General features: G+C 39.9%; 2 protein-coding genes across 2 annotated transcripts; both read right to left on the bottom strand.

Annotated features, from left to right (window-relative positions):
• Positions 1–8,483: 8,483 nt before the first annotated feature.
• On the bottom strand, positions 8,484–15,661 carry LOC145462192 (LON peptidase N-terminal domain and RING finger protein 1-like). Its single transcript, XM_081445698.1, has 2 exons — positions 13,870–15,661; positions 8,484–10,318 (listed from the first exon to the last, which is right to left on the bottom strand). The coding sequence occupies exons 1-2, from the start codon at positions 15,381–15,383 to the stop codon at positions 9,640–9,642; spliced, it is 2,193 nt and encodes a 730-aa protein (XP_081301824.1). The 5' UTR covers positions 15,384–15,661; the 3' UTR covers positions 8,484–9,639.
• A 2,230-nt stretch (positions 15,662–17,891) lies between these two features.
• On the bottom strand, positions 17,892–26,968 carry LOC145462193 (histone deacetylase 1-like). Its single transcript, XM_081445699.1, has 16 exons — positions 26,843–26,968; positions 26,583–26,695; positions 26,346–26,463; positions 25,477–25,551; positions 25,228–25,366; positions 24,856–24,997; positions 24,013–24,105; positions 21,574–21,682; positions 21,096–21,236; positions 20,535–20,643; positions 20,369–20,427; positions 20,138–20,209; positions 19,488–19,857; positions 19,176–19,271; positions 18,745–18,788; positions 17,892–18,252 (listed from the first exon to the last, which is right to left on the bottom strand). Exons 1-16 carry the CDS (start codon positions 26,892–26,894, stop codon positions 18,143–18,145), a joined length of 1,842 nt encoding a protein of 613 aa, XP_081301825.1. The 5' UTR covers positions 26,895–26,968; the 3' UTR covers positions 17,892–18,142.
• Between the last annotated feature and the right edge of the window lie 67 nt (positions 26,969–27,035).

The raw sequence follows: 27,035 nt of genomic DNA, 5'->3' as shown, positions 1-27,035 counted from the left end.
CAAAAGATACTCTTGCCCTGATCCATGACATGGTAGTCGCATAACTTTCGCCCTTCTTTGTAGCAACTGACTCAGCAAGTCTACCATGGTGTCGATTACATTCCACTGCCATTCCACCCGTCGTGCTAAAAACTAATGGCGTGAATGTAGCTTGCTCTACTTCTAACACACGGCTGGCATACTGGCGCTTCTTCTCTGTTTCGTGCTGCCTGAATATCTATAATAATAATAATAATAATAATAATAATAATAATAATAATAATAATAATAATAATGGGCATGGAGTAGGACAAGCTCGCGCTTTAGCCTACTTCGGGAAATTGGACGCTCCCGCCCACCAGAGTCTGGGGTGGCACCTTCGGCAAGTGCTAGCAACCTCGCAGCCACCCTGCTCTGGGTTACGAGCACTACAAATATGAAAAGTCGTACTAGGAATAATTCATGCCGCATCGGTCGTCCCGCGGATAAACAAGGGCCGCGTCCCCCAGCGGGGAACCAGGCTGGGATCGAAAAGTCAGCTACTGGAACAAACTCCGCTCACGAAGTACTAGAGGACATCCACAACGAGGACAACCCTCACAGAGGCCCTCTAGCTACATCCACCAGAAATCCCTTGAAAGGAACTAGACAGAAATGGACTAGAGAGGAGTATAAACAAGTGATGGAAGCATTTTACAAAGCTACGAATAACCCCTCTGAGACTACTACCACCAAGGCTGCATATAACATCTGGCGGCTACAAACCCCACAGCAAGGCCAAACCTTGATGCAAACAAACTCGCTAATGTTCGCAGGGACATTATCAAGAGTAAAAGACTCACTGAAATGGAACTTGAAACCATACGAGCAAAGGTAAGGCAAACCACCTCCATTCCAGAGGAATTGAACAGATCAATACTTGGGATTGAAGACACTGACAAACAAGAGATGGTTGAAGCAAATGTGGACGAAAACACTTCCACATTACCTGAAAGTGCTGGAAGAACACAAAAACCTACAGAAACGAAGCAAGAGGAGAGTATGATAGCAATGAAAAATGATATACTGAGAAAGTGGGAAACAGTCAAATACCAGGAAATGACTGAGAGGCCACTCCTGCCAAAGATAAAGAAAGATCGTCGTGCCCGTGATACAATTGACACAGCCAACAAAGCCATTAAAGAAATCAAAGAAGGTATCGATGGACCACTCACTATAACTGGCATAAACCAAATTGTATACGCCACTGCCTCGATAATAACAGAGAAAATAGGCCTAAAACCAAGACAACACAGTCGCATACACAAAAAAACAGAAGAGCCTGCTTGGAAAGCAAAAATTAAGAAAGAGATCCAAAAAAAGCGAAGTGACCTTTCGATTCTGACGGAAATACAGAACGGTTCAAACATCAGGGAGAGAAAAAGGAAAGAGATTGAGAAACGCTACGACATCAAAAAACCTGGGGATGTGCCAATTATCAAAGAAAAATTGAAACAACAAATACAAGCTAAGGCGCAAAGGATAAAGAGATTTGAAAAAAGAAACAAACATTTCCGGCAAAATAAGATCTTCAAAGAGGACTGCAAAAAGTTCTACCGTGAACTGGGAAAGAAAAAGATTGGTGTGGATGAACCACCGCAGCCGGAAGAAGTTTTGGATTTCTGGAGTAACATCTGGGAGAAAGAAAAATCACATAACAAAGACTCTGCATGGAAAAAGGGCAAGAAGACCTGCACAAAGACCTTAAGGCCCAATCATGGAGAGCAATAAATGTCGAAGAGACCACCTGTGCTATCAACAAAAGCAGCAACTGGAAATCACCTGGAAAGGATAAAGTTTCTAATTTCTGGCTTAAACATCTTGTCAGCTTACATGAAGACCTAGCAAAAGCTTACACAAAGGTTATTGATCACCCCGAAGAAACACCAGAATGGCTTACTGAAGGTATTACATATCTACTACCAAAAACAGAAGAAACAAAAAACCCAAAGAACTATAGACCGATTACTTGTCTTCCTACGATGTATAAGATTCTGACATCCATCATAGCAGAACGAACATACACTTTCTTGAATGAACACCAGCTCCTACCATCAGAGCAGAAAGGCTGTAAGAGAGGGAGCTACGGATGCAAAGACCAACTCCTGATAAACAAGATGATTCTGTAGGACTGTAAGACCAAGAAAAAGAACCTATCCACAGCCTGGATAGACTATAAGAAAGCATTTGATAGTGTACCTCACACGTGGATAATAAAGTGCATGGAAATCTATAAGATCTGCCCTGTGACTGTCAACTTTATCGCAGAAAGCATGAAATGTTGGAAGACAACGTTACACCTCAACCACGCTGAAGGGTCAATAACATCAAGGCTTATCAATATCAAAAGTGGAATCTTTCAAGGAGACTCTCTCTCTCCACTCCTGTTCTGTCTTGCCCTTGCTCCACTGAGCTCATTACTAAAGGCAACCACTTATGGATATGAAGCCCAGGGTAGAACAATCAGCCACCTCTTTTATATGGACGACCTAAAAACATATGCAAAAAGTGACAGCCAGCAAACCGGCCTACTCAATATTGTAAAGACATTCAGCAATGATATCAAGATGGAATTCGGGCTGGACAAATGCGCTAAAGCCACATTCAAAAGAGGAAAGCTGACAGAAACTTCCGATTTACAACTTGACATTGACACCTGTATCAAGGAACTAGACCAAGAAAACACATATAAATACCTTGGCGTGGATGAAGGTGATGGTGTACAGCATGCCAAGATGAAAGAAAGAGTGAGGAAGGAATACTACCGCAGAGTAAGGATGGTCCTAAAAACGGAGCTCAATGCTGCCAATAGGTTTGAGGCAATCAACACCTTAGCTATCCCAGTGGTGACCTACAGTTTTAACATAATCGACTGGAAGATGAGTGAAATCAAGAGGTTAGACACAAAAACAAGAAAACTACTCACCCTATCAAAAATGCATCACACAAAAGCAGATGTAGACAGACTCTACCTCCCAAGAAATGCTGGTGGTAGGGGTCTTATTCAATTAGAAGCCTCCTACAAAACAGCCACGATAGGGCTCGATACATACCTAAAGAACACTGATGATGCCCTAATCGAACTAGTGCAAGAACATGATGGCAGAAAGAAATTGTACTCTATACAAAGGCAAGCAGAACAATTCAAACAAGAACTAGACCTAACAATACCAGATAAACAAGCAGAAGAAACAACCACCAAATATGCAAAGAGAACCAAACAAATGGCACGAAATAAGACCCAAGAAAAATTAACAAAGCAGTGGGAGAACAAAGCCCTACATGGAAGATACCCAAAGAGAATAAAGGAGGCAGATGTTGACCACCACAAAACCAACCAGTGGCTCAAAAGCAGTGGACTGAAGGCAGAAACGGAAGGATTCATAATCGCAGCCCAAGACCAAAGCCTAGCTACCAGATCATACCACGCCAGCATTATCAAAGACGGTACTAGCCCCCTATGCAGGATGTGTAACAAATACGACGAAACAATTGACCATATCGTGTCTGGGTGTCCTGAACTTGCGAAAACAGAATATACCCACAGACACGATAAAGCAGCCGCGTATATACATTGGAAAGTCTGTCACAACTATAATATAAAGACATCAGAAAAGTGGTATGACCATGAGCCGCAAACAGTTACAGAAAACGAGGATGTCACGATTTTATGGGACATGCCAATACACACAGACAGGAAAATAACAGCCAACAGACCCGATATAGTGATTAAAGGCCACAAAACGAAAACCTGTAAATTTATTGACATGGCAGTACCATCAGACAGAAACACATCCGTGAAAGTCAGTGAAAAACTATCCAAATATAAGGACTTGGAAATCGAAACAAGCCGAATGTGGGGCATGAGAACGGAAACGATACCAGTTATCATTGGAGCACTTGGAGCTATCAAAAAGGGACTAGAAACTTATCTTGGAAGAATTCCCGGCCAATTAAGCATCAGTGAACTACAAAAGATAACCTTGCTAGGTACAGCACACATTTTGAGGAGGGTGCTATCAAGCTAAAAACTGGCTATCCCCTAGTGCCCCAGGACCATGGTTTGGTCTCGGCCCTAAGGACTCTAAGCAAACATTACGTGAGGACGATAATAATAATAATTGTAATAACCACATTAATACAAAAAAAATCTTAGTACATAACAAGGCAGTGAGGAAGACTAGAAGGGAACTGACGAACCATACATGCTAGTCAACCCATTATGAAAATACTAGTAGTAATCAGAAATTATGAGAGTGCGTTCGACGCTCTCACTTTAATATATATATATACCGTAAATAACTGATTTCACTAGCTGACTTTCAACCTTTGTCTATTGGTAAAATCAATTTTTTTCAGCAGCAACCGAGGTTTTACAGTCAGATACATGTATGCATAGTGTCAAAGTCCATGCTAGTGAAGAGGTCACGATTTGTTTATACGTTGCATGACGCCGCCAGTTTCTGTAGACTCTCAAGTTTCATAGGATATTTAAATCACGTACATTATGCTATTGCAATCGAGTGCTCGTTTCGCCCGGTCGTTTATCGTAAACAAACTCCGTGCGACTAATTCGAGTATTTCCCCTGATGAATAAAGTAGTCTTATGGATCTTGCCTTCAGAATACTTTTCCACCGATCCCAAACAATAAAATTTCCACCGGATAAAGACTGAGCTATCCACACCTCCCAACTCTCCCGGTTTTCCCGGGAGTCTCCAAGTTTTTCATCAAATCTCCCGGTCTCCCGGTTAGAGCACCAAATCTCCCGGGAACTACCTACCGTGGCTCTTTTTAATTTTTTTTTCATTAATTTCATTATTTTCGAGACGTCGGGAACGTTCGGAAGGCCTTCGGGTGATTTTCGGAGAGTATTCAGACATTGTCGAAAATTATATTCTTACAATGCAAAGATTTCTAGCCGTTTCCAGGTTTTTGTACTCTGGGGGTTGGCAGGTATGGCTATCTGTCACGACTGGAACTAAGACCATCCCCTTTTTTTTGGTTTATTGTCGAATGCGTTTTCTGATTTTGGGTCGGTCGGTCGGAAAAGAAAAAAACAAAAATAAAATTGGAAAAGGAGTCTAGAGCTAGGAGGCCCGGTACCTCAGCATAACATCTGTGGAGCCTGGAAACAACAAGGTGTGGTTACAAAGTCAACATCGCGGCAATGGAGGAAGGAAAGAGTCGACGTCGTTGTTAAAATCAAACGAGAACAGGGAAAAACTAAAAATCTGTAAGGCAAAAAATTGCTTTTGTTTCAGATTAAAGTGGCAATTGTTTGAAATAATGTGTCATTGCCTTCATTGCCTCCTACGTAACTTTTTTTTTTGAAAACGCGAAAATCTGGGTCGGTGGGACGACGTTAAACAGAGAAAAAAAGGGGATGGCCTAATCAACAAGTGCAATCAAAATGTAGCTGTTCACGGTTATCATCCCAAAGCCAGGTCGTGTTAATAAACAAGGAAAATACCCTCAGATGTCAATAAATGCTACTGTCGAAGCGTTAAGAATTCGCCAAAATCTAACGCTGAGAGCACATAATAGCGAAGCGTACGGCGACTGAATGGAAAGAAGTCAAAGAAAGATCCATCGGAAAGACGAGCTCACATGGCCTGCTCACAAGCGCATGTCGCATGTCTTATCACAAGTCTTAGCATTAAACGGTACCAGTTTACTGGCCGTGACATGCCCCTGCAAAAATCAAGCCGGGTGGCCATTTTGGTGTCGTTACAGGAAAGTGGTTTTTTCGGCCTATAATGCGTCAGTCAATTCCAGCAGTGCTCATCCCCCCCCCCCCCCGGGCTAACCCCCGGGCATTAGCATCTTTTTTTAAATAAATGAGCAAATTCCCCGCTGTCTAAATGCCCCGGGGTGGGGACGAAGAAAGAGGGCAAATGCCCCGGCCCCGGGATCGTCGCCTTCTAACACCTCTGCAGTTTTCTTATTAATCAGTGAATAAAACGTTCAACTGTTCAGTATTATAATGCAACGGTAAGACTTCAAGGACAACAGTACGTGTTAGTTGATTCTGATTATATTTATTTCTTTATATTTGTTTTTAACAGTTTGCTAGAGGATACCTGGGATCGCGGCGGACGTGCCTCCAGCCGCGAGCGATGATAGGTACCTGTTTTCACAGGCTACTTTTTCTGTGAAGAATCAAGACATTTTAAATGATGATGCATTGCATTTTAAGCTCTCAAGATCTGTCTTGAAGATCGCATCATTTGAATTCGCAAACCTTAAGTATTTTAACTCCACTTTCATGCTAGGTTAGTTTTGAATGCGAAATGCAAAACATTCGTGTTCATGTCAGTGATTGTTTTGTGATAAACAAAATATAGTTCACCTTGTTGCTTATATTTATATGCTTACAAGTAATGAGGAAATATCTAAAATTGAGAAAACACACCTTTAAAACATCTGCAAGTTTCTCTAGTCCCTGACGGACAAGTCATTGTTCGACAAACGCCTCGTCTTAACTCATCCATGGCACTTTCGAAAACACGTGTGTCAAATGCCCGGGGGTGGCCCCGGGGTACGCAAATGCCCAGCCCCGGGGGCCGCGATAAAATTGCAGATGCCCCACCCCCGGGACTGACAACATGAGCAAATGCCCCGCGGTTACCCGGGGGGGGGGATGGGCACTGCTGGAATTGATTGATGAATAACCGTGCACAGGGCAACCAACTGTGGAAAGCCACAGGTCAAAATTAGGTTTGCGTTCCACTTCGTCGAACGCAAAAATGTATGAATATATAAAAGCTTAATCATTTAACAAGCAATTTATAAACTAACTAATTAGCTAAATAACAATCTAACTAACTAACTAGCATCCTTACTAACTAACTGCTGATGTTAGCCCAGGTGGTATAGGGGCGCTCAGGGTCGAAAACCTTATCTTTATAAAGATAAGCCCACCATAAGCCAGTTGCAGCCAAGTGATGCAGCCCAGTCTTCCAAGGTCTTCTAAGTTTGTGAACGCTGAGGGTAAGGGGTGGGATAGGCTGTGTACATTTGCCCCTTATCGCGAAATTCGGGGAGAGGGACGTCTGTGTAGCGGCATGGCTAATCGTGTTTTGGAATTATTTTGCATAAATTAAAATAAGCGTAAAGTTGGGGCTGACAGGCGTTACACGACGGTCTGCATGGATTCCTCTCTTATTTGCGTATCGCTTCACATAGTACCAGAGTTCGATAACACTGTAATTTGCCTAGCCTAAGTCTTTTAGTCCTTCCGTTTTCCCTCGGGGGGTGGGTGCGGCTACACGTAGGCTATAATTTGCCATGTGCTTATACTTTACGTAGGCTCAATAGACCAACTTCGATATATTAACATCGAAATTGGTCTATTCTATTACAAGATATGTTATAGCTCTCAAGTATTGGCACAGGTATCCCAAGCTCCCTGGGTGCCGTGAACATTGTTACATGACATTGCATAACAGCGTAAATATATGAGTTTGTAAGGGAATGCACCGATCGTATGTAATAGTTCGAAATATGAAAAAGAACTTGAACAAAAACAACTTACTTCTACTATTCTGTGTGTTTCTTTTGTTTCTGTATCATTTTAGGGGCCGTTTCAACGCGATTCCAACGGGTTTCAGTTTCATTAAAAAAACAAGCGGGTGTGGGGAGGGCCGGAGGGGGCGGAAGGAAAGATAATTTTTTCCCTTCCCCTCCCCCTTACTCCACTTTCAGCCTTACTCCTACTCCCTAAGGCACAAGCTAACTCTTACATACCTTGTGTGTTGTTATAAGTCAGTATATGGGACTAAAAACACCACAAGTTAGTAGGATACCAAATGGAAAGATTAAGGTACAAACATTAATTAGATAATAAACAAAGAACAGAAGTGGTTTCACACAATCTCTGGAGTGCTCAATACAAATACTTGCAGGGCGAAAACTACACATAGAATTTTAGATTTTTGTTGAATTAAACATGTCATAGAAATATTACATCATGTTGGCAATCATAATTTAGCTCTAGTTTGAAGTATCCGTGAAGTGAATCTCCACACTGAAGTGCAATGCATGAGTACAATCTTATGCCAACTGTAGACAGAAACACAGTTTACACTTGATGACTTGTCCTGAGGGGAACAGTGAATTTTGTTTCCCGAGAATCTCAATGTTTCCTGAGACGAAGTGATTTGTTCTATAGCAAAACAAATGGGACTAACCGGTGGAAAACAAATGATCACTTTATTAATAAATGACATGCCACAGCAGTCAACATTTCCCGGGTAACAGTGAACTGTTTCCCATTTGACGTCATAGTTTTCGCAATGCTGCCCGCTCATGGCATTTGGCGGGAAACAGTTTCATTGTTAGATGTCATGTGACCATGAACTAGCCAATGAATGGGTGCACTGTAGCGGGAAAGTCACCAGCTATATAACACAATATGTTGACATGGTACATAAACAATGTGTTAATCTCAGGAGCCATAGCTTTGTTTCCAACAATTTTAATTGATTGTGTGACAATACAGCAAAATATCAACAAGATCATTCACATAAAACATTAGCATTAATTTACTTATGACAGATCTGACTTCATGCTGAACCATTTCTATGCAAGCAATAAATTGTTTCCATTCTGAAAGTATTTACACCCTAATTAGCATTACAACACAACCACATTTAATTAAGCTTCACTCAAGTACAAACCGGATTTGTCAATGTAAGGAAATATTTTTAATAGTATTTTTAAATATCAGAACAAATGAGACTGGAACAATCTGCAGTTCCAGAATATATCCATATCCACCCAGAGGAAGGTCAATGAAAATTAAACTAACATGGAATTTGGGGGTGGTGGTTCACACCAAGAAATGCCTTCTGTAGGCATATATGGATATTATTTTAGGAACATCACATTGGCTCTAGCAGCACACGTAGCAAATCAGGAATTATTGCAGAATTTATTCATTTATTTAGAGTGAGTTTCATTTGAGTGTTGAATGTAATCAGGCAATTACTCTGGTTTTACTAGGGTTTGAGATTGGCTGAGATGTCTAATTGATTTTGGTTTCAAGTGAAACCCATTCTAGTTGAGCATTGACTGGAATGATTATGTCATGAAGAACTGACAATTCTGCACACTCTCAACCTCTGTAAAACAAAGCTTTGCTAAATACCTCAGTATCAAAATTAAAGAAAGCTGATGAGAAGTAAAAGAAACCCTTAAAGCCTGTGCAACTTCTTTTTTAAAGCATCATTGCCAAAAGTACTACTTATTATTCTTTTAACCTAGTCAAAGCAAAGCCCTATATATCAGCAACTGATTTACTTTAACAGTTTCTATCAAAATTGACAGTTAGCTGAGGGAGAGGCCAAGAGAAACCTTAATCACTTGTCAGTTATCTATTACTGTGAAAGTGGTGTGCATTAACCCATATAAAATGATAAACAGCTGGAAAAAAGAACACAGATGTGGTGTCACCACAATATTTGAATCTTTGTTTTGTTAAAATTTGCAAATGCTATCGTGGTCAGTGGATATTCATTTAGAGCCACCGGAAAAATAAATAAATAATTTAATACTGATTGCCCCACTGTAAAATGGGACAAGAAATCAAAATTAAATACATGTCAACACACAATTTATGTCAGGAAGCCGAAGAACTGGTATCCATTGGGCTACTTTGCAATGAGAGCATTAGCTGTAAGAAACGGAATACACTCTTAAGCCGTTCAAGCATTGATGTCATTCCTAAAATTATAAGCTTTGCTTTGTCTTGAAGGGGTAATGCTGCAAGTACCCACCACACCCAGTCTGGACCATCATGAAGTAACTGAAGGTCTTCCTTGAAAGCTGGGACAGGTCCAATGGCATTAGTGACGCACTGACGCTGTTCTGTGGTCATCTGGCTGAACCAATTCTGCAATGTTATGTAACCATCTCTGTTTAGCGCAATGAGTTGCTTTAGTTCCTCCGCATCCTCAACGCTTTCATCTTGTAACCATTCTACAGTAGCTGTGTGATAACCATCTACCATGCTTCGTGAAATGACACGGAATCGTCTTCCACCTACTGTGTGCACAATGGAACGTCCATCAGGAAGAAAATGCACAGTTTCAACATTGAGCATGGTCCCATAATCTGCAAAGTCTTTATCTGGGTCATCGCTCTCCACACACATGCCAAACTGCCTGGAACCTGACTTGACACATCGGCGTAACATTAGGCGATATCTCGGCTCAAACACATGCAATGGACATGGCACTTTTGGCACAGCTACAGTACAGACAAAAATAGGCACATGTGGACTGTCACCTTTCCCCAAACTGTTGAGAAGAGAGTGAAAATAGATGTTAGAATGAATGTCAAATGCACACAACTCAAACCATTGAAGGCAACACAGTGATACAATAAGATGTCTTTCCTCACTTCAATCATTTTGGCTACAGCAAAGTGAATATGGGGTGCGGGAAATAAATGTCCCTTTATGCAGACAAATCCCCAAAAACTCGTCAGAAATTGCATGAAGTCACAGGACCCAAAACAATAAGGGGGTGAAATGCAATACAGAATGACCTCCAGTAATCTGATAGAAGGCAAACAGGATCACCACTGTGACACACATTGAAACAGCGAAGTAGCCTGAGACCCTGAGAAGTAAACTAGTGAGACAATCTCACATAGTGCAGAGTGTAATTTACGGCTCTGATGCAGTAGTCACACAGGTCCTCACCCCTGCTGTTCCCTGGCCTTTTCCCCTTTGCAAAGTATGAGCGGACAAAAACTTGATAAGACATAATCTTAGCCGCGTGTATGTTTCATGTTTGTGTTTTGCTCAAAGATAACTTATAATTACCGTTTGTCAAGACGATTTTAAATTTATTGTCGTATCTTATCTTGAGTTTCGTTCATTTTGTAGCATTACTTTTCACGCCAACATTTGTAATTTGATACTTTTGTTCCCCTTGCCAATGTATGCAACAAGATACCTTTGTTTCCACGAAAATATAAGATGTGTATTTTTTTAACTCAATGCTGGAGATAAACAGAATATAAAAGTTAAATATCCGCTGAAAAGTTGAAGAGGAACGATTTTGTTTTATTCAAAAGGTAAATTTTCATTTCACCAATAAACAAGAACTAATCTAATTATTAAATAGTCATGTCAAATCACAGAATAGTGCGTTCTAATTCTGTTGTCAGCCGAGTTGGTGTAAACAATAAAACCACATCAAACTAATACACAATGCTATCAAGTAATACAACTGAGGAGCATTTCAATGAAAAATATTGAAGAAAGAGATCTTTACTTGACCGAAACTATATCCCAAATCGGTGAGTGAGTCGCCTCATCAACTGATGAAATTAATTGGAGGTTTCAGTAAGTGCCACGGAGTCTGTGGCAATAATAATGAAGTTTCTTTTGTCACAAATTTACTAGTTTTATACGTAACTACCACGGGAAAGTTTCAGCTGAATATGAACATTGGGCTCTCTTTCATAGAAGAGGAAACAAACAAGCTGCTATGGAGAAGAAATATGTTCCCATTCTCTATTTCAACCCTGGCAAACACACAATAGTTATAAAACATTTCTTGAATCAGGCTAGGGAAGATTCCAGAAGATACGTAGTCACAGTAACGTTCTTTGCACTAAAAAAGGAGAACTGAAGTTACCTGAAATATAACTGCTATCCCCAGCCAAAACAAGAGTGTGATGTCACTCATTACAAAAAATAAAAAAAAACGTGCATCTGAACTCAAGAACGGAGTTTATCCCACTAGCAATGCTAGAACGCATGCGTCTTATATGTTATGAAATGTATCTTTCACCTAACATATAGTCGACTTGGACGCTAACTAATCTGCGCATGCGTTTGGAGAAAATTGCTTTTGTTCCTGAGAGAATGGCACCACATGGATAGCATGATATTTGCAAAAACCACATATATATTTTTGTCATGTTATCAGAGAAGACAACGTAAGTAAGGCACATTTTGCGTGATGCACTCGGGTACCTACCGCACCCAGCCCCCCTTCCCGCAAGGCTAATTGATTAATTGAAATTAATTAATTAAACAAACATTAAAGTTTACACCTTATGGCGTTAGTGAATTAGTGTCTTCGCAAACAGCAGCCCCCTAAACCATCCCAATAGTGCACTCTGCACTAAAAATGGTCTTCTTTCTATAACGCCTGAGTGAATTAAAAATTCCAATGCCCAAAACTCAAAATACTTCCTTAACTGTCAATCATGGTAGATAACACTAATTTACTGATTCAGATTTCATTATGTCAGCATGGAGCGCAGTCAGCACATATCACATGTTTTAGACAAAAATCAGCCAGTTTCCAGGAGCTGCATATGACAGCAAACAATTAGAATAATTGCTACATATACAAATTTTAGTAACATTCATGCATCACAAATACTTCAAGCTACTTCTAACTACGGTTTTTTCACAATTCATGGTTCAGGTAGGTCTTTAGGTTGCACTCATCATCTATCGCATGCACAGCTTTCTCTAGTTAAGAGCATAATTTGAGGTTTGTGAATGGCCACCTATTTTTCCAATGAAAATGTGAAATGGCTGGTTTTCTTTCTCAGAAGTTGTGATTTTGCTAGTAACTGTGAGCCATGATTTTACAAAATAATTTTCTATTACATGAGAAATAAATGTTCAATTCATTGTGAATTCTTATTTTGATCAATTCCACTAAATTTGACAACCAGCATTGCATAAGCGAGAAAAGATGTCTGTCAAATCTTTATGTTTTCTCTCATTTTACTGTTATCTTGGTCATGCATTTCATACATAAATAAACTGATTGATGACAAACATGGTTTTCTTTTTGCCTCTTGTGGAAAAAAAGCAGCACAGAAATGGCAAAGATGCTTGGCAAAGCCATTCTTTGGACATTAACTTTCAAAATCTCATAACTTTGGCCAGTTTAAGTGAAAGTTTCCATTTTTTCGCCCTACATGAAATGTCTGTGAAATTAAAGGAGCTACGTAATGGTTTGCACAGCTTGAAAAATTTAGTCTAAATTACTCAAGTTTGTTGTTTGCGATCCAATGATGTCAATCTTCACCATTCTTAACTATCCTTGTTCCGTTGTGGTTTACTGTTATCTCTTTGGTGTTTCTCTATCTTAGTCAACTACTGTTTTCAGGTTTCCTTCCATTGAAAGGTAATTTTGTACCTGGCCAATGTCGTAACCAAGCTCCTTAGCCTCAAAAAACATTCAGGCTTGACCAGGATTTGAACCCATGACCTCTGCAGTGATTTTCTGCAATGATCAATCCTGTCTTCATATCTTCGCAGCTCAATTTTGATATATCATAAATTCACTAACTTGAGATGTGTATTTTTATACTCTGTGAATTGTGAAAAGACCTTTTAATTTACAGTGAAACAAGATCTACATCCCAACCCCATCTCCCCACCATCACCCGCCCTCCCCCCATTTTATTCTCTATATGCCTTGGGCGCACAACGCCCTACTTGCTGGAAAAGTCAATATAACTTATAAAGGCATATAGCAGACTTAAAAACACTATTCTAAGAAACTTTCGTGTTAGCATACTGTATTAAACATACGCACGTAAACTCACGCGCACACGTTACATAACAAATGCCAGAAGAATTTTATATAACAGTTTTCTGAGCCTGGCCGCGTGAAATCCAATGGACACATCTGTACGCTCCCTTACTTAATAGTAATAATAACTTCAAAATAAATTTCTCTCCGCTCTAACAGCTGTTAGTGTAGACAAGTACTACCTCGCTACATTAACGCAGAATAAACATTGATTTTGGAGTTACGTAACAACCATTACATGAATTGACGATTTCCGCCATTACAAATATCCCTACCTCATAAGCGTGTCCATCTTTTCTTGATACGTTTTCGTTCTTTCATTGTATTCCGCTGTGAAATACTTAGCTAAAATGAAGTCCAGTACTTCAGTGATTTCCATGTTTGGATCTCCTAGGTTGTACTGATCTAAAGAAGTTCTGCAACACGGGCATTCGACACGATGATCAAGGCATCGTTCAAGACATTCCCGGCAAAATGTGTGCCCGCATATTGTCGTTATGGGCTGAAACAGTAAACTGTAGCAAAGTTTACATTCAAAATCTTCAACTTCTCCGAACTTTGTTTTGATTCCTTCGCCAACGGTCTCGATTTCACTTTTAGGCTCTTTGACCTGTTGATTGAGCTTTGTTTGATCGTCAGTAGATAAAGTTTCTTTGCCGTTTGAAAATGAATGAGATTTCTGCGCTCTCTTTTTCAACTCCCCACCAGCTTTGCTTTTCGTGCTACTGGTAAATGCATCGTGGCTGTGATCACTTTTGCCTCTGAGTTGAAGCGAAACTAAGTTCTGGTTGGACGATGTGAAGTACCCCCGGGTACTTACATGTGGAGTCAAGTGCTTCATAGTAACGTCCATTTTTGCCGTTCTACCGTCTTGACCAGCAAGTTCATTCTTTCCGGCACGACCAAGTTTGAGAACTAACAAAGTTCTATTTGAGTTTGTAAATTTTGGGCTTAACAACTGATGTAAATTTTCCGTGAACTCTTGGCGATATCGATGACTTCCGGGCGAGAGAGCGGAGCACCGTAACAAAGCCAGTACACTCTCTTCATGCTTGGAGGACAGGACCCCTTCGAGTTTCGCCAAGTTTGCTAGAACTACTGCTTTCCTGTAGAAAGTTCTAGCTAAACTTGGCCGAAGTTTACAAGCTTGTTCGATGTCCTTCAGTGCCAAATCTGGTCGTCCAATTCGAAGAAGGGCGTCAGAACGCCAACACAAACAGTGAAAATCGTTAGAAGATGTAGACAGGATTTCAGTGAACCGCTTGATGGCTGTCTTTAGGTCGTTTCCAGTGAGACATTCATGTCCCTGCATTTTTTCCACCTGTCTTTGATATTCTTTCGGAAACCATTTCTGGATACAATTCATTACTAGTACATTGACAGAGTACATCAAGTTTGTAGAAACATCCCTTCCACATTTACTACACTCTACATGGCCAGTGAAAGAGTGTTCCTCAGTAAGACAAAGTTCACAGAAAGTATGGCCACAAACCAAAGTCACTGGCTTCATAAACACACAGTTACACATTGCACAAGAGAACATACTTTGGCTACTGCTGCCTTCTTGAGAACAGCTTTCTTCCTTTCCATCTTTACACAGTTTGTTTCGTTGAAATTCTACAAGCGCAGTCACTAACGATGTTATGCATTCCTTGGGTACAACTCCGACTCGAAACGCATTCGAATATGCACTAAAAGATTTGTCCAGTTGCCCATTTCGAGCAAATCTTTCTCCTTGTTCCAGAAGTGTTTCAAGGACATTCGGCTCGTCCGTCAATAATTTTTCCATTTATGTTCCCCTAGAACTGTTAGAGGAAAATTAGGCACAGCCTATAACGCAAGGAAATAGCCTTAATCGCCATGTTGAACTGAGACACTGTAAGAATCATTCGCCGGCTTTGTCACATTTGTCACATAATTCACGCAACAGCCTCAGAAACACGCGACCTATCACGTGTCAAGAACCAGGAGGACGTGAAGACGCGTGACGGCGCATTTCCGGTTAACGTGAAACAGCAATATTGGTCCATTCACAGCACAAACTGTTGGCTCACTAAAACGTCTCCAAATTTATTCAACATGCATTCACTGATTAAAAAAGTGGTTTAACCAACCAGAAATCTAAACATATAAGTTTTTCTCAGTGCATTCTTTTAGTTATGTAATGTTTTACAGATGCCATATGATGTTATATAACGCCAACTCCGCAACCTCATTCCCAGGGCTTTTCCTTAGAAATCGGGAAAAGCCCTGGTAACGAGATTGCCAAGAAGCAAGAAACGCCATTTAGTATATGGCTAGCTCCATGAGCGGGCAAGATGAGTCAAATCCTGCGCTGTGATTGGCTACCCGAGCGGGCAAGATGGAGCTATCTTGCCCGCTCGGGACTACCCGCCATGTCCCGCAAGAAAAATTTTCCCGAAAGCCATATAATAAATCCTTTATTGACCAAGCTTGTTCGGCAAAGTCGGCTGGATATTGGCCTCGTTCTTTTTTTGCGTGTTTATGGACCTTGACTCCGTCTCGGTCCATAAACACGCAAAAAAAGAACTTGGCCAATATCCAGCCATCTTGACCTCACACTTGGTCAATAACCCATATATAGAAAACACAGGCATATGACATTGAATAATGAAAACACACAAAAGAAGTAAAAAATTACTAGTTTCATGACGAATGTATTTGGTGCGGAATAAATTAGACCTCCTACAAATTGAAGGTAGACTCCATATTCTGGGTAGCCGACTAGCTATTCTTCTATGACAACAATGGGCATACAATTCATGGTAGGCCACCATAGTCTCCCAGCTATCCCATAATAATGCCTATAACACCCGTGTGAGTCCATTTACCCATGTAAACCCTTGAATACCCTTACAAACCCTTGAATACCCTTGCAAACCCTTGCATACCCTTGTAAACCCCTGTATACCTTTGTAATCCCCTGTATACCCCTGTACCCCCTTGTATACCACTGTAAACCCCTGTATACCCTTGTGAACCCTTGTATACCCTTGTAAACCCTTTTAATTCCTTGTAATCCCTTGTAAAGGTTTACAGAGGTATACAAGAGTTTATAGAGGTATACAAGGGTGTACAGGGGTTTACAATAGTTTACAAGGGTTTACAGGAGTATAGAGAGGGATAAAAGGGATAAAAGGGTTTACCAAGGTATTTAAGGGTATACAGGGGCTTACAAGGGTTTACAGGGGTATAAGGGGGTTTTATGGTTATATAAGGGTATAGAGGGGTTTATAAGGGTGTACAAGGGTATACAGGGGTTGACAAGTGTTTACAAGGGTATACAAGGTATACAGGGGTTCACAAGGGTGTACAGGGATATACAAGGGTTTACATGGGTATACAAGGGTATACAGGGGTATACATGGTTTTACAAGGGTGTGCAGGGATATACAAGGGTTTGTATGAGCATAGATCGGTATACAAGGGTTTACAAGGGTTTACATGGGTATACAGGGGTATACAGGAGTTTACATGGTTATATAAGGGTATAGAGGGGTTTACAAGGGTGTACAGGGGTATATAAGGGTTTACAAGGGTATACAGAGGTTTGCAAGGGTTTGTATGGGTATACAGGGGTTTACAAGGGTTTACAAGGGTGTACAGGGGTATACAAGGATTTGCAGGCCTTCGTTGGTTAGCATTATTATGGGATATCTGGATGACTATATGGCTGGGAGACTATATGGTAACCTACCATGAATTATATACCCAACAAGACATGGGCCACGGGCATTGTTTTGATGTATAACTTTTGACACGTGCCTTGCTCGGTAAAAGTAATCAAGAGTTAAGGCATAGTGTTTTCTCGTTGCCATGTACATCATGTACGGACTTTTATGGACCTCCGGTATGGCATTCAAACAAACTAAATCAAAACTCCGTCACTCGGAGATTCTTAATACATCCTAATGTGAACTTTTTCCAATATCTAACCACCATACATTGCTTTGTAATCAATGCATTGTGATAAAAATGCAATATCCTGTATTTTGATTGAGCTTTTCGAAGCGGGGTTGCTTTGAATGACTAACTGCGTGATCGACTGAGAAGCAGGTGAAGATGACTAGTAAAAATCGATAAAAGATGATCGCGGACTAACTCTGACCTCATATCGCCCTTTGGATTATGTTTCCACTTCTCACTAGTATTTCCATAACCTCGATATCGCCGTTCAGAGTGAGCTTATCACCCAAATAATTCATGTCTACTCGAGAGAGGTGATAGAGGCAACAGGGAAATTTTGTGAGAAAACAACGATCAATCAGCAAATAAGTTAGAATATAATTTAATACTTTTATTACTTTAAGCGAGAAAATTCTTTACCTATACAGAAGAATATCGTTCAGTGTCTAACAAGATAAACGCCAGTAAAAAACAACACGTGAAACTATACATATACACGACGGTGGATGAAGGAAGCAAGGGGGGGGGGGGGAGTCGAAAAAAACACTGGGACGGACGGGAGGGAGCAGCGAGCCAGCAAGAGGGAATCGAATGTTAGGGGAGGGTGAGGGGAGTTGTTGTTCAGTGTTCCATCTTTGTCTCCTCCTCTTTTTCAGTTTCTTCGCTTTCTTCAGTTTGAGGAGCCTTTTCTTTTTCCTCCTCTTCCGTAGGCTTGGGTGAATTACTTTTAACTGTAGAAAACAGAAAGAATACAATCAAAATCAAGTCACCGAAAAAGGGCACCATCCGGTATCCACCTTCAACACGTGATTTGGTGAAATAGCCACATCCGCCACATTGTCACATCAACAATAGTTTCAGCTTCTCACGTTGCCGTTGTTAGAGAAAGAACGAAATATTATAATTCAGTTTTACTTGGCTCAGTTGAAAGATTCACCACAGGTTCATACGTTGCAGCACTGACGTTTCCTTGATCCCGATAACTTCAAATAAAACATACAATGTGTAAGGCTGTTCAGTTGTTAACTCGTTTTTGCCTACATGTGAACTTTAGCCTGCGTACATGTAGCTGACAGAGCTTGTCACGAGATAGCAAAGCAGTGACAGCATTCCCCTCCTGCCCAACTTCCAATTCTTTTTTTTCCCGCCTTTACACATTTTCGCAGCCGTCTTAGTTAATAATTAAGGCAAAGAAAGCAAGCAAGATAATAAATATTACATACCTGTGTTGGAGGCATCAGGGGTGTCCACACTGGATGAAGTATCACTGAGCAAAGGAAAGACGAGAAAATATGCCATCAGACATACAAATCAAGTAATCCATAATTAAGCTTTGCAATCAACACTCGCCGTGAGACTCACGAAAATCGAAAGATCATTGCCGGCAAAGTTGATGTGATCGTTGTAGAAGGTAGAAACAGGTCTGGATAACTTCAGCCAACGTAAACCGAGTACGAAAAATCAAATTACTGTATAAGCTTTAAAACAAGAAGAGGAAAATGTTGCCAATGTCAAATCACTATTTAATCATTTTAGATTCATATGTTGCTGGCTGAAAGTTAAAATTGGGAACTATTCGCCTCAGGTAACAAAAAAAACATACAGGAGTGGAGGATAAACAGTCAGAGTAATTTTTGTAGTGATCAGTAGTTACCCATCAGTGTTAGCAGGAGCTTCAGACTCTTCCACCTCCATGGCCTCTTCTGTGTTGCCATCTTTACTTGCTGGGGGACCTTCCGCAACCTCAGGACTGCGAATCAACAAAGGATATCAACATTTAAATCGAGGGCCAAATCACTGAAAGTGTAGAATGCAAAGATTGTAGCACATTTGAGTTATTTACTTATTTATTTCTCAGATTTGATAAGTGCATTTTGAAACACTGAGAGTACCCATTATTTCTATTGCACCAGATTATCAGATAACTACGTCATTTCAACTTGATAAACTGAACAAAAGGAGGCACCTTTTTCTACTGGCTTCCTGTTCAGGAGCTGGTTCTGTTGACACCTCTGCTGCGACGCTGGCCACTGTTTGTGGGGACCCCTCCCTAGGAGTGCTGGTTGAACTCTTTGGCTTTTCCTTCTCCTCCACAGGAGAGGTGCTGGGTTTTGTAGAAGAGCTCTCATTTGACACAGCGGAGGACTTAGAGTCCTCGTTAACAGCATTTTCAACTCCATTTGGTACCATCTTTTCAACAGGTGTTGCTGATCCTTTGGCTCGCTTACGAGAACGTTTCACTTCCTTTGCGTGATGAACATCTCTTCTGTTGTCTCCTTCATCTTCTGAATCTGAGTATTCCTCTTGATGTGCAATGTGTTTGTCTGATGCACGGACTGGAATTCAACAACTCAGATTAGAACATTTCAGATTACTCACATTTAGAAGATACTGGCTGTGGAACATTGACAGTTAGTGCATTTGAATTTTCTGTAAAAACTATATGTATATACCAGTAACCAAAGAGAAGAAGACAAGTTGACTATTCCCTCTACAACGCCTCTAGCTCATTGACTAATAAGAATTTGCTAAAATACGAAACAAAAGCACTTGGCTGAAATTAGATTCTTACCACTTTTGAGAATTACATTTTTCAGGAAAGCAGAGTGCACTTACTACTTATCCTGCGGTCTGACTCCATGTCCTCTTCATTGTCACTTTCCAGTACTGGAGCATCATCAGGGATCGCTAAACACAATGGATCAAAAAGTATCATCCAAATGTCAAACATTGCTTTGTGTGAAAACAAGATTACATGATAAGAGAGGTAAATTGTCAGTATCATGATAGTCATCTCTCTCATGGAATGATTAGAATCCAGCAAAGTGTCATTCTTTTTTCACTTACGGTGCATCTGCACTCCTGGTGCATGGGGAAGCATTCGCAGATTTTCAAACAGTCTTTGTCTAGAAATAAAAAAAAATTGTTACAGAAAAACGGTCCATCAGTACTCACAAGGGCAAATATTTAAATGTTACTTTAAATGTAAGGAAAAACTAATTAACATTCTTACTTGATTTTTTCCAGGTAGTCAGTAGTGTTTTGGTTTGCCATGTTGGAGGGACTGATATGAAGCTTGAAGTCTGGGCCAAAGTACTCAAAGTAGTCATTGTATGGAAGTTCTAAAGAAATATTACAACACAACATTGGCCAGAGTTTATATGCACCCTAATAAAAAAATGTTGCAGCAAAGATGCTGGGTTTTCCATATTTGTGTTTTGTGAAAATGAGGCCAATCCAATAGGATTTTCTCTGGTTTAATGTTGTATTTTATTAAAAATGTACAACTATTTTCGTTCCTGATCGGAGAAATACCATAACATTGCTGGAAATTAACCAACGAATTCCAACAACTGCAAATTGTCCAAAAAATCTCCTGGCTCTGCGCATAGAGGTACAAAATAATGTTTTGATAATTTTGATTCATCTACACACTCTGTGAGGTAGAGGTCTATAGAATACTCAGGTATTTCTACATTATTTCACTATATACCAACTGAAGAAACTTATGTATACAAATAGTATTACCAAACACAGACAAATTAGTTATATGTACTTGATATTCTTGACATACCATTTGCAATATCAGAGTCCAAAGCTACTGCTGTCTCAAACGTCCAGCATCTTGCAACATTTCTGATAGTGTATCCACCTCCTCCAAGAATCAGTAGCGGCAGATTGAACTTCTTGACAAAGTTCACACACTGTGCATGCCCTACAATCACAATCAATGGGACCTGATTAAACTCGTTAATGACTGAGCATTACTAAGATCTCAGGCCTCAAGAGTCCTCACGGGCCCAATGAGGATGAGTGATTACTAAGACCTCCAAAGACAACCCAAAAAATGTTCCAAGTAATATTCTTTCAAGATTCCTAATTCCACAAAATTTGTGAGGATTGTTCCAGCAACATCTAAATGATGATCCCAAGGAAGAACTGCATACTTCAAAAAACAAGATATTGGAAAACCTCCAAAAATTGCTTGGCAATAGCTTTAACAAGTATTTTGAAAAGTCTCTGATACCTAACTAAGCCATTATGGTCTGTACCTTTAAGCGACAGATTGAAGCAGCCAAGTCTGTCACCAGCTAAGGAGTCAGCTCCACATTGAAGAACAACAGCATTTGGTTTGTACACCTCCATTACCTTTGAAACTACCTGAAAGAAGTAGTCCGGTTTTGCAAATGTTAAAATATCCACATATTTAGCAGCTCCTCTGAACAATATACCATGAACAAATTGACAACACAAACTGTCTTCAAAATATTTAATCTCTGAAAGGGGAAAATCTAAGTTCCCCCTACTGTTTTATATACGTCTTCTTTCACTCTTGCTCTGGCCCTGGTTGTTCGAAAGCCAATTAGCAATAACTCACGATTACATCGTCCTAATCCACAGAATAAATTTATCCTTCGAATAAATTCTGTTCCTTGAAGCTCAATTAACACTATCCAAGGATTAAACTAAGGGTTAGATTTTACCCACTTAGCGAGGTGGATTAACTTGTTAATTCAGGAGGACTTACAGTTTGTAGATTCTGCTTTAATGCCGTGCCCAGTTGGGAAAGAAAAGCAATTCTGGCTACCTGACTACTTTTTTAAAATAGCTGTCACTATTCCCTCATGGACAAGCCACAGTGTCCAGTTTTCCCGTGGTTTTTTGAGTTTTCACAACATGGATGGACCCCAGTTCAGCTGTCAACAAAACTTTTTACATAAAGAGCGCAAAGCAAGAAATTTCAACAATTCTGCTGTAATGTATAAGGAAAGATCAGTGGTGGAATTAAAAGCTTTTTTTGCTTGATAAAGGCGAGTATTTTATGGACAAAATATTGTTAAAGTTTACTTCACTGTCAAACTTGCTCGTTCTTCAAAAAGTTGTTTATCTCATTCAGCAGAATCAAGAGAATCAATCTCCAGTTTCTCTTCTTTACTTAGCCAAACTTACTTTATAAGCCCATCCAAATAGAGACTATTCTAAATTATAAAGTGTAAAGAACTAATTAACGCTGAAAAATTTTCCGGCTGATGCATGAGCTTCGCCCAGCATTTGTCTTGCACAGAATGTTTATCACAACTCTAATTTCAATTTCAGCATTTTTATTGGTTGTTACAGAGAGCAAATATAGTTGAGATATCAAAATTGGGCTTTCTTTTTCATTTTACTTAAAGACAAGTTAAAGTTCGTATAAATTTTGTAGGAGCCATCATAATTATCCCTTCCCTCCCCTAGTGCTACCACCAGAGACCAGTTTTACCGGCTTAATATGAGCTTAATCGCAGAATAGTTAATGTTGCAGTTCCTAGGGAGTAATGCTTTAATTATCCCAACAAACACAAGCAATAAACATGTGTTCTATGGCGTAAAGGGGGGAACACCGCTCTGCAATCGGCATGACAGACGAACTTCCACTGCATGACCAAATGCCAAACTTATCTCCCCAGCAGTTAATTCTGCACTGGATCGGACAAGTCGGCGAGGCCAAAAGCTTGCACGTCCTAGTAGCGCAACTCTAAACGGCACTACGAACTGACCTCCGGTCAGCATCGTGCTAGAGTGTAGACAGTTCTCAAGCCTTACTTATCTCCCCAGCACTATGAGCCGACTCCGCCGGCACGTGCTGGATCGGACAAGAAGAGGCATAAAAGAGCGTTAAATAGGGCCACTAAATTAGCGAAAACGAAGCTTGGGGAAGTCGCTGCAAGACTTAACCAATAGCGTGTCATGAGAGGTGAACCCCAGTTTATTATTTATATTAATGAACAACAACAATAAACCTCCGAAGGGAGGGAAGGGTGGGAGTTACAATTTCGAGGGCTAACTAAAAGTTACAGTAGTGATATAACGAGCGAATGATGCTAAAGTTCAAGCTAAGACTTTTATAGGTAGACTGATGTCTGGGTTTAAACCAATATAAAATCGTGTACCATGAAACGTACAGAGTCCATGCGGTCTTAAACGAAACAAGAATGGGGCTATTCAAAAGACTAGCCATACAAAACGCAAGATATAGTTAAACCAGACGTTGTTGCAACATGCATGCGTGAAAGGCTATTGTGAATATTGTTTAAACTACACAAGAAAGACTTCTATAATGTTCTAACGCGTAACAGTTCTATTGCGTTGCGTTTAACAACAGTAAGCTAGTGACTGTACGTCAATAGCGTCACGCTCCATTAACTGCGCTTTAATGATTGACTTTAAAGCTTTATTAATCCCACATTAAATCTGTTTTCGGGAAAACCATTTTATCCCCCGATTAGTTATCCCGGGAATAAGAAATTTAATCGCCGAATAACCACTAACCATGGGTTATTTTAATCGGCTTTTGAACAACTGGGGCCAGGTAATTAGGCTTTTAATCAAGATCTATTCGTTTTAAAAGGCTTAGGAGAATTTACAAATAAACACTGATAAAGGTAACACAACAAAACCTTTTCTTTATATGAACATAATGTCCTACATAAAATGTTACAGCTCGGACTTACAGGATTGAAGATTTGTTCATAAGACTCATCATCAATTCCATCTCTGAGTGGAAAGTTCACAGCATAATATTTTCCTTTCCCTGCTCCAATGTCCTTGGAAGAGAGAAATATGAATTTTACTGATTCAAGTAAACATACAGCTTTCAAGCAGTGCTTATCTAAACAAATTCCCAATCTTACAAGAGAGTATATAAAATTCCTCTTTGTGGACTACGATTTTTTTAGTGAATAATTATAGAGGCTACCATCATATGAAGTATATGAGTAACAAAATCTATGGAAGCTCTTTTTCACCACCTTTCCAGGGTTGATGCTAAGCACTGGCTGCTTGCAAAATTCACTGGCTGAGAAAGAGGTGATTGCCGGCTGGATTTTGGTGGGCAATCACTCAGTAAAAAACAACAAATGGTTTTTTTGGGTTACACAGTCACATACATGTACAATCATCCGATATTTGAACCATATTGAACTGCCTAGACGAAAAGTTTGGAATAAATTCCTGACTACCTTGAGTATCGGTGCCACTCTAACAAATAAAGTAATTTAAATAAAATGTTGTTTTGACCACTTGTTTAGCGTGTTCCCTGTCCATGTACTTCATCCCCCATCTTGTAAACACGATGCATGGTAGCCACACATTCAAGGCATTGCAAAAGATTAGAGACGGACATTTTGTTCCAGGTCTTTCGCGAAAAATGGTGACAGGCTCAAAGAAAATCTTAGCTGGAAGACTATTTTCTTAACTACGACCCTGACTTTCTTCAACCTTTCATGAGATAATTGTTCAGGTTCAAGAGAAGTTTCCGTTTTTAAAGCTCTAGTACATTGGGTAACATTACTCACCCTAAGATCTCCAGTCCCAGGGAAGTATTCTCCATATTTGTGAAATGACACTGTCATGACCCGATCAGTGGTGTAAAACGCTTCCTCTACTCCGTCACCATGATGAATGTCTATATCAATATACAAGACACGCTGGTGGTATCTGGTAGAATAAAAATTCAACATTAGTGCTGATAATAGTCAATATCAGTGGTTTCTATACACTATGTGTCGATAACAGGGAAGGATTTAGGGAATTGGGTTGTGAATCTAAGCTGAAATCAGAAAATAAAAGACAATAAAAGAAAAGGTCTTTGAGCAGACAAACAGAATGAATCAGGGCAAGAGAAAATTATATTAAGTTTAAAAACAAGCACACTATTCAACACTTACTTCAGTAGCTCCAGAATTGCCAGAACAATATCATTGACATAGCAAAACCCTGATGCCTCAGATTTCTTGGCGTGATGCAAGCCACCAGCCCAATTGACAGCAATATCTGTCTGCTGTTTATTCAGCTTCACAGCTCCCGCTGAAAATCAAGGAAGGACACAATTTCAAGTTCACATAATGTTTTTCTAAAATGAGGTTCAGATCACAACAGAAGATACTAGTTTCATTAAAACAACGACTCTCATTTACCAATAGATCCACCAGTTGACAGCTGACAAAACTCAAACAAACCATCAAACACTGGACAATCCTCCCCTACATTGACTGACAAAAAAAGAACACAATTTTACTATTGATGCCATACCTTTAACTGCTGCTTGTAAGCCCTAGGGTTATGCAACTTTGCAAGGGATTTTGGATTGGCCTATAAACAAGAGGGGCGGGGGAGGAGGAGGACAAAGGAGATGCAAAATAGAAAAACTAGTTTTGCTTAAATTAAGCTTTAAAGACCATCAAAAAAGATCAAATTCACCTTTATTTAAAGCTAGAGGGGGGGGCTTACAATCAGAAGTAATATTTAGTTCACAGTCAGTTAGATGGGCATATAAGCCCCCTCTCCCCCCTTTCTGGGGGGAGAGGGGGCTTGTACGCAGCAGTTTATGGTATTATCTGAAAGAGCCTTAAATTGTTCACCTCTCCTGTACTAGTTCCTATTATCTGCTACTTAGTAACAATAATCACACTTACAGCTATCGGAAGAGGAGACAAGTTAACGATTAACCAGCAAAACAGTTTCCATATACATGATTATCATGTATTCAATGCGATAGATAACATTTTGGATCAAATCGAAAAGTTCTCTTAAAATAAGTTATGTTTGGTAAACAGGAACTTGTCCAAAGGGAAAACCCTTCATCATAACATTAAAATGCATCATAATTGTTCCCTCTTCCACAGTGGACATCAAACATGTAGAGCATTACCTAGCAAGGTAGAGAACTGATATTTCAGATGGAATACTTCAGCTAAATTGTTTTGATTTTCATACGTCGAAAGTTGAAGAACACAAGAGGAAATGGAAACCGCATGCATGCTTAGTCAATAATTTTTGTACTCACATCTTTGCATCTGCTTTGTATACTCTGACATGTTATCAGGCCTTATAGTCTTCAGGAATTTGATGTAATCATCTGAATGGTATTTGGTCATCTCCTCCAAGTTTGCTTTGTGCGGGCGCTAAATTGAAAAAGCGTGAAAAGGGATAAACGAATGACATTTCATTCAAACGAAAGAAATAACTGACAGTCCAGCTCAGCACCGCTTGTTCAAATAAGAAATCCAGAGAGCACACTTACGTAGATCTCCATTTTCCTGTACAAACCATAGTTCAGAAGTAAGTTGTGGGTCATTCGAATACGATGTGGCTTCATCGGATGGCCTTGGCCGTAGTAGTAGTTACCGATGTCACCTTTGTTTGGAACGCGAAAAAGACGAAAGAACACGAAGATAAAATTAGGCTATTTTAACACCCAAATAAGCCTTCAAACTTACACAAACTAGTCTTAAGCACGTTTTAAACAAGAAATATGAGTTTGGGAGAAAATTTGGCGCTTACCATCGTAATAGTAGCAAACTCTTTTCTTTCCGCCGGGAGTTGTGTACGCCATGCCGGTGTATTCTTGCTTCCTCGGCGCTACTTTGAACAGAGAAAGTGGTCACGTGATCATCTTAAGCCAATCACAAGCTCTATTTCCCGTCAAATTATTATTTTGTATTACTTCTCAATAAGCCTGCCAGCTATTAAGCCA

This window comes from Orbicella franksi, chromosome 12 (assembly GCF_964199315.1).
Source record: "Orbicella franksi chromosome 12, jaOrbFran1.1, whole genome shotgun sequence".
Taxonomy (NCBI): Eukaryota; Metazoa; Cnidaria; class Anthozoa; order Scleractinia; family Merulinidae; genus Orbicella; species Orbicella franksi.
The sequence above is the reverse complement of the archived record's forward strand: the minus strand, read 5'-3'. Positions and strand labels throughout refer to the sequence as shown.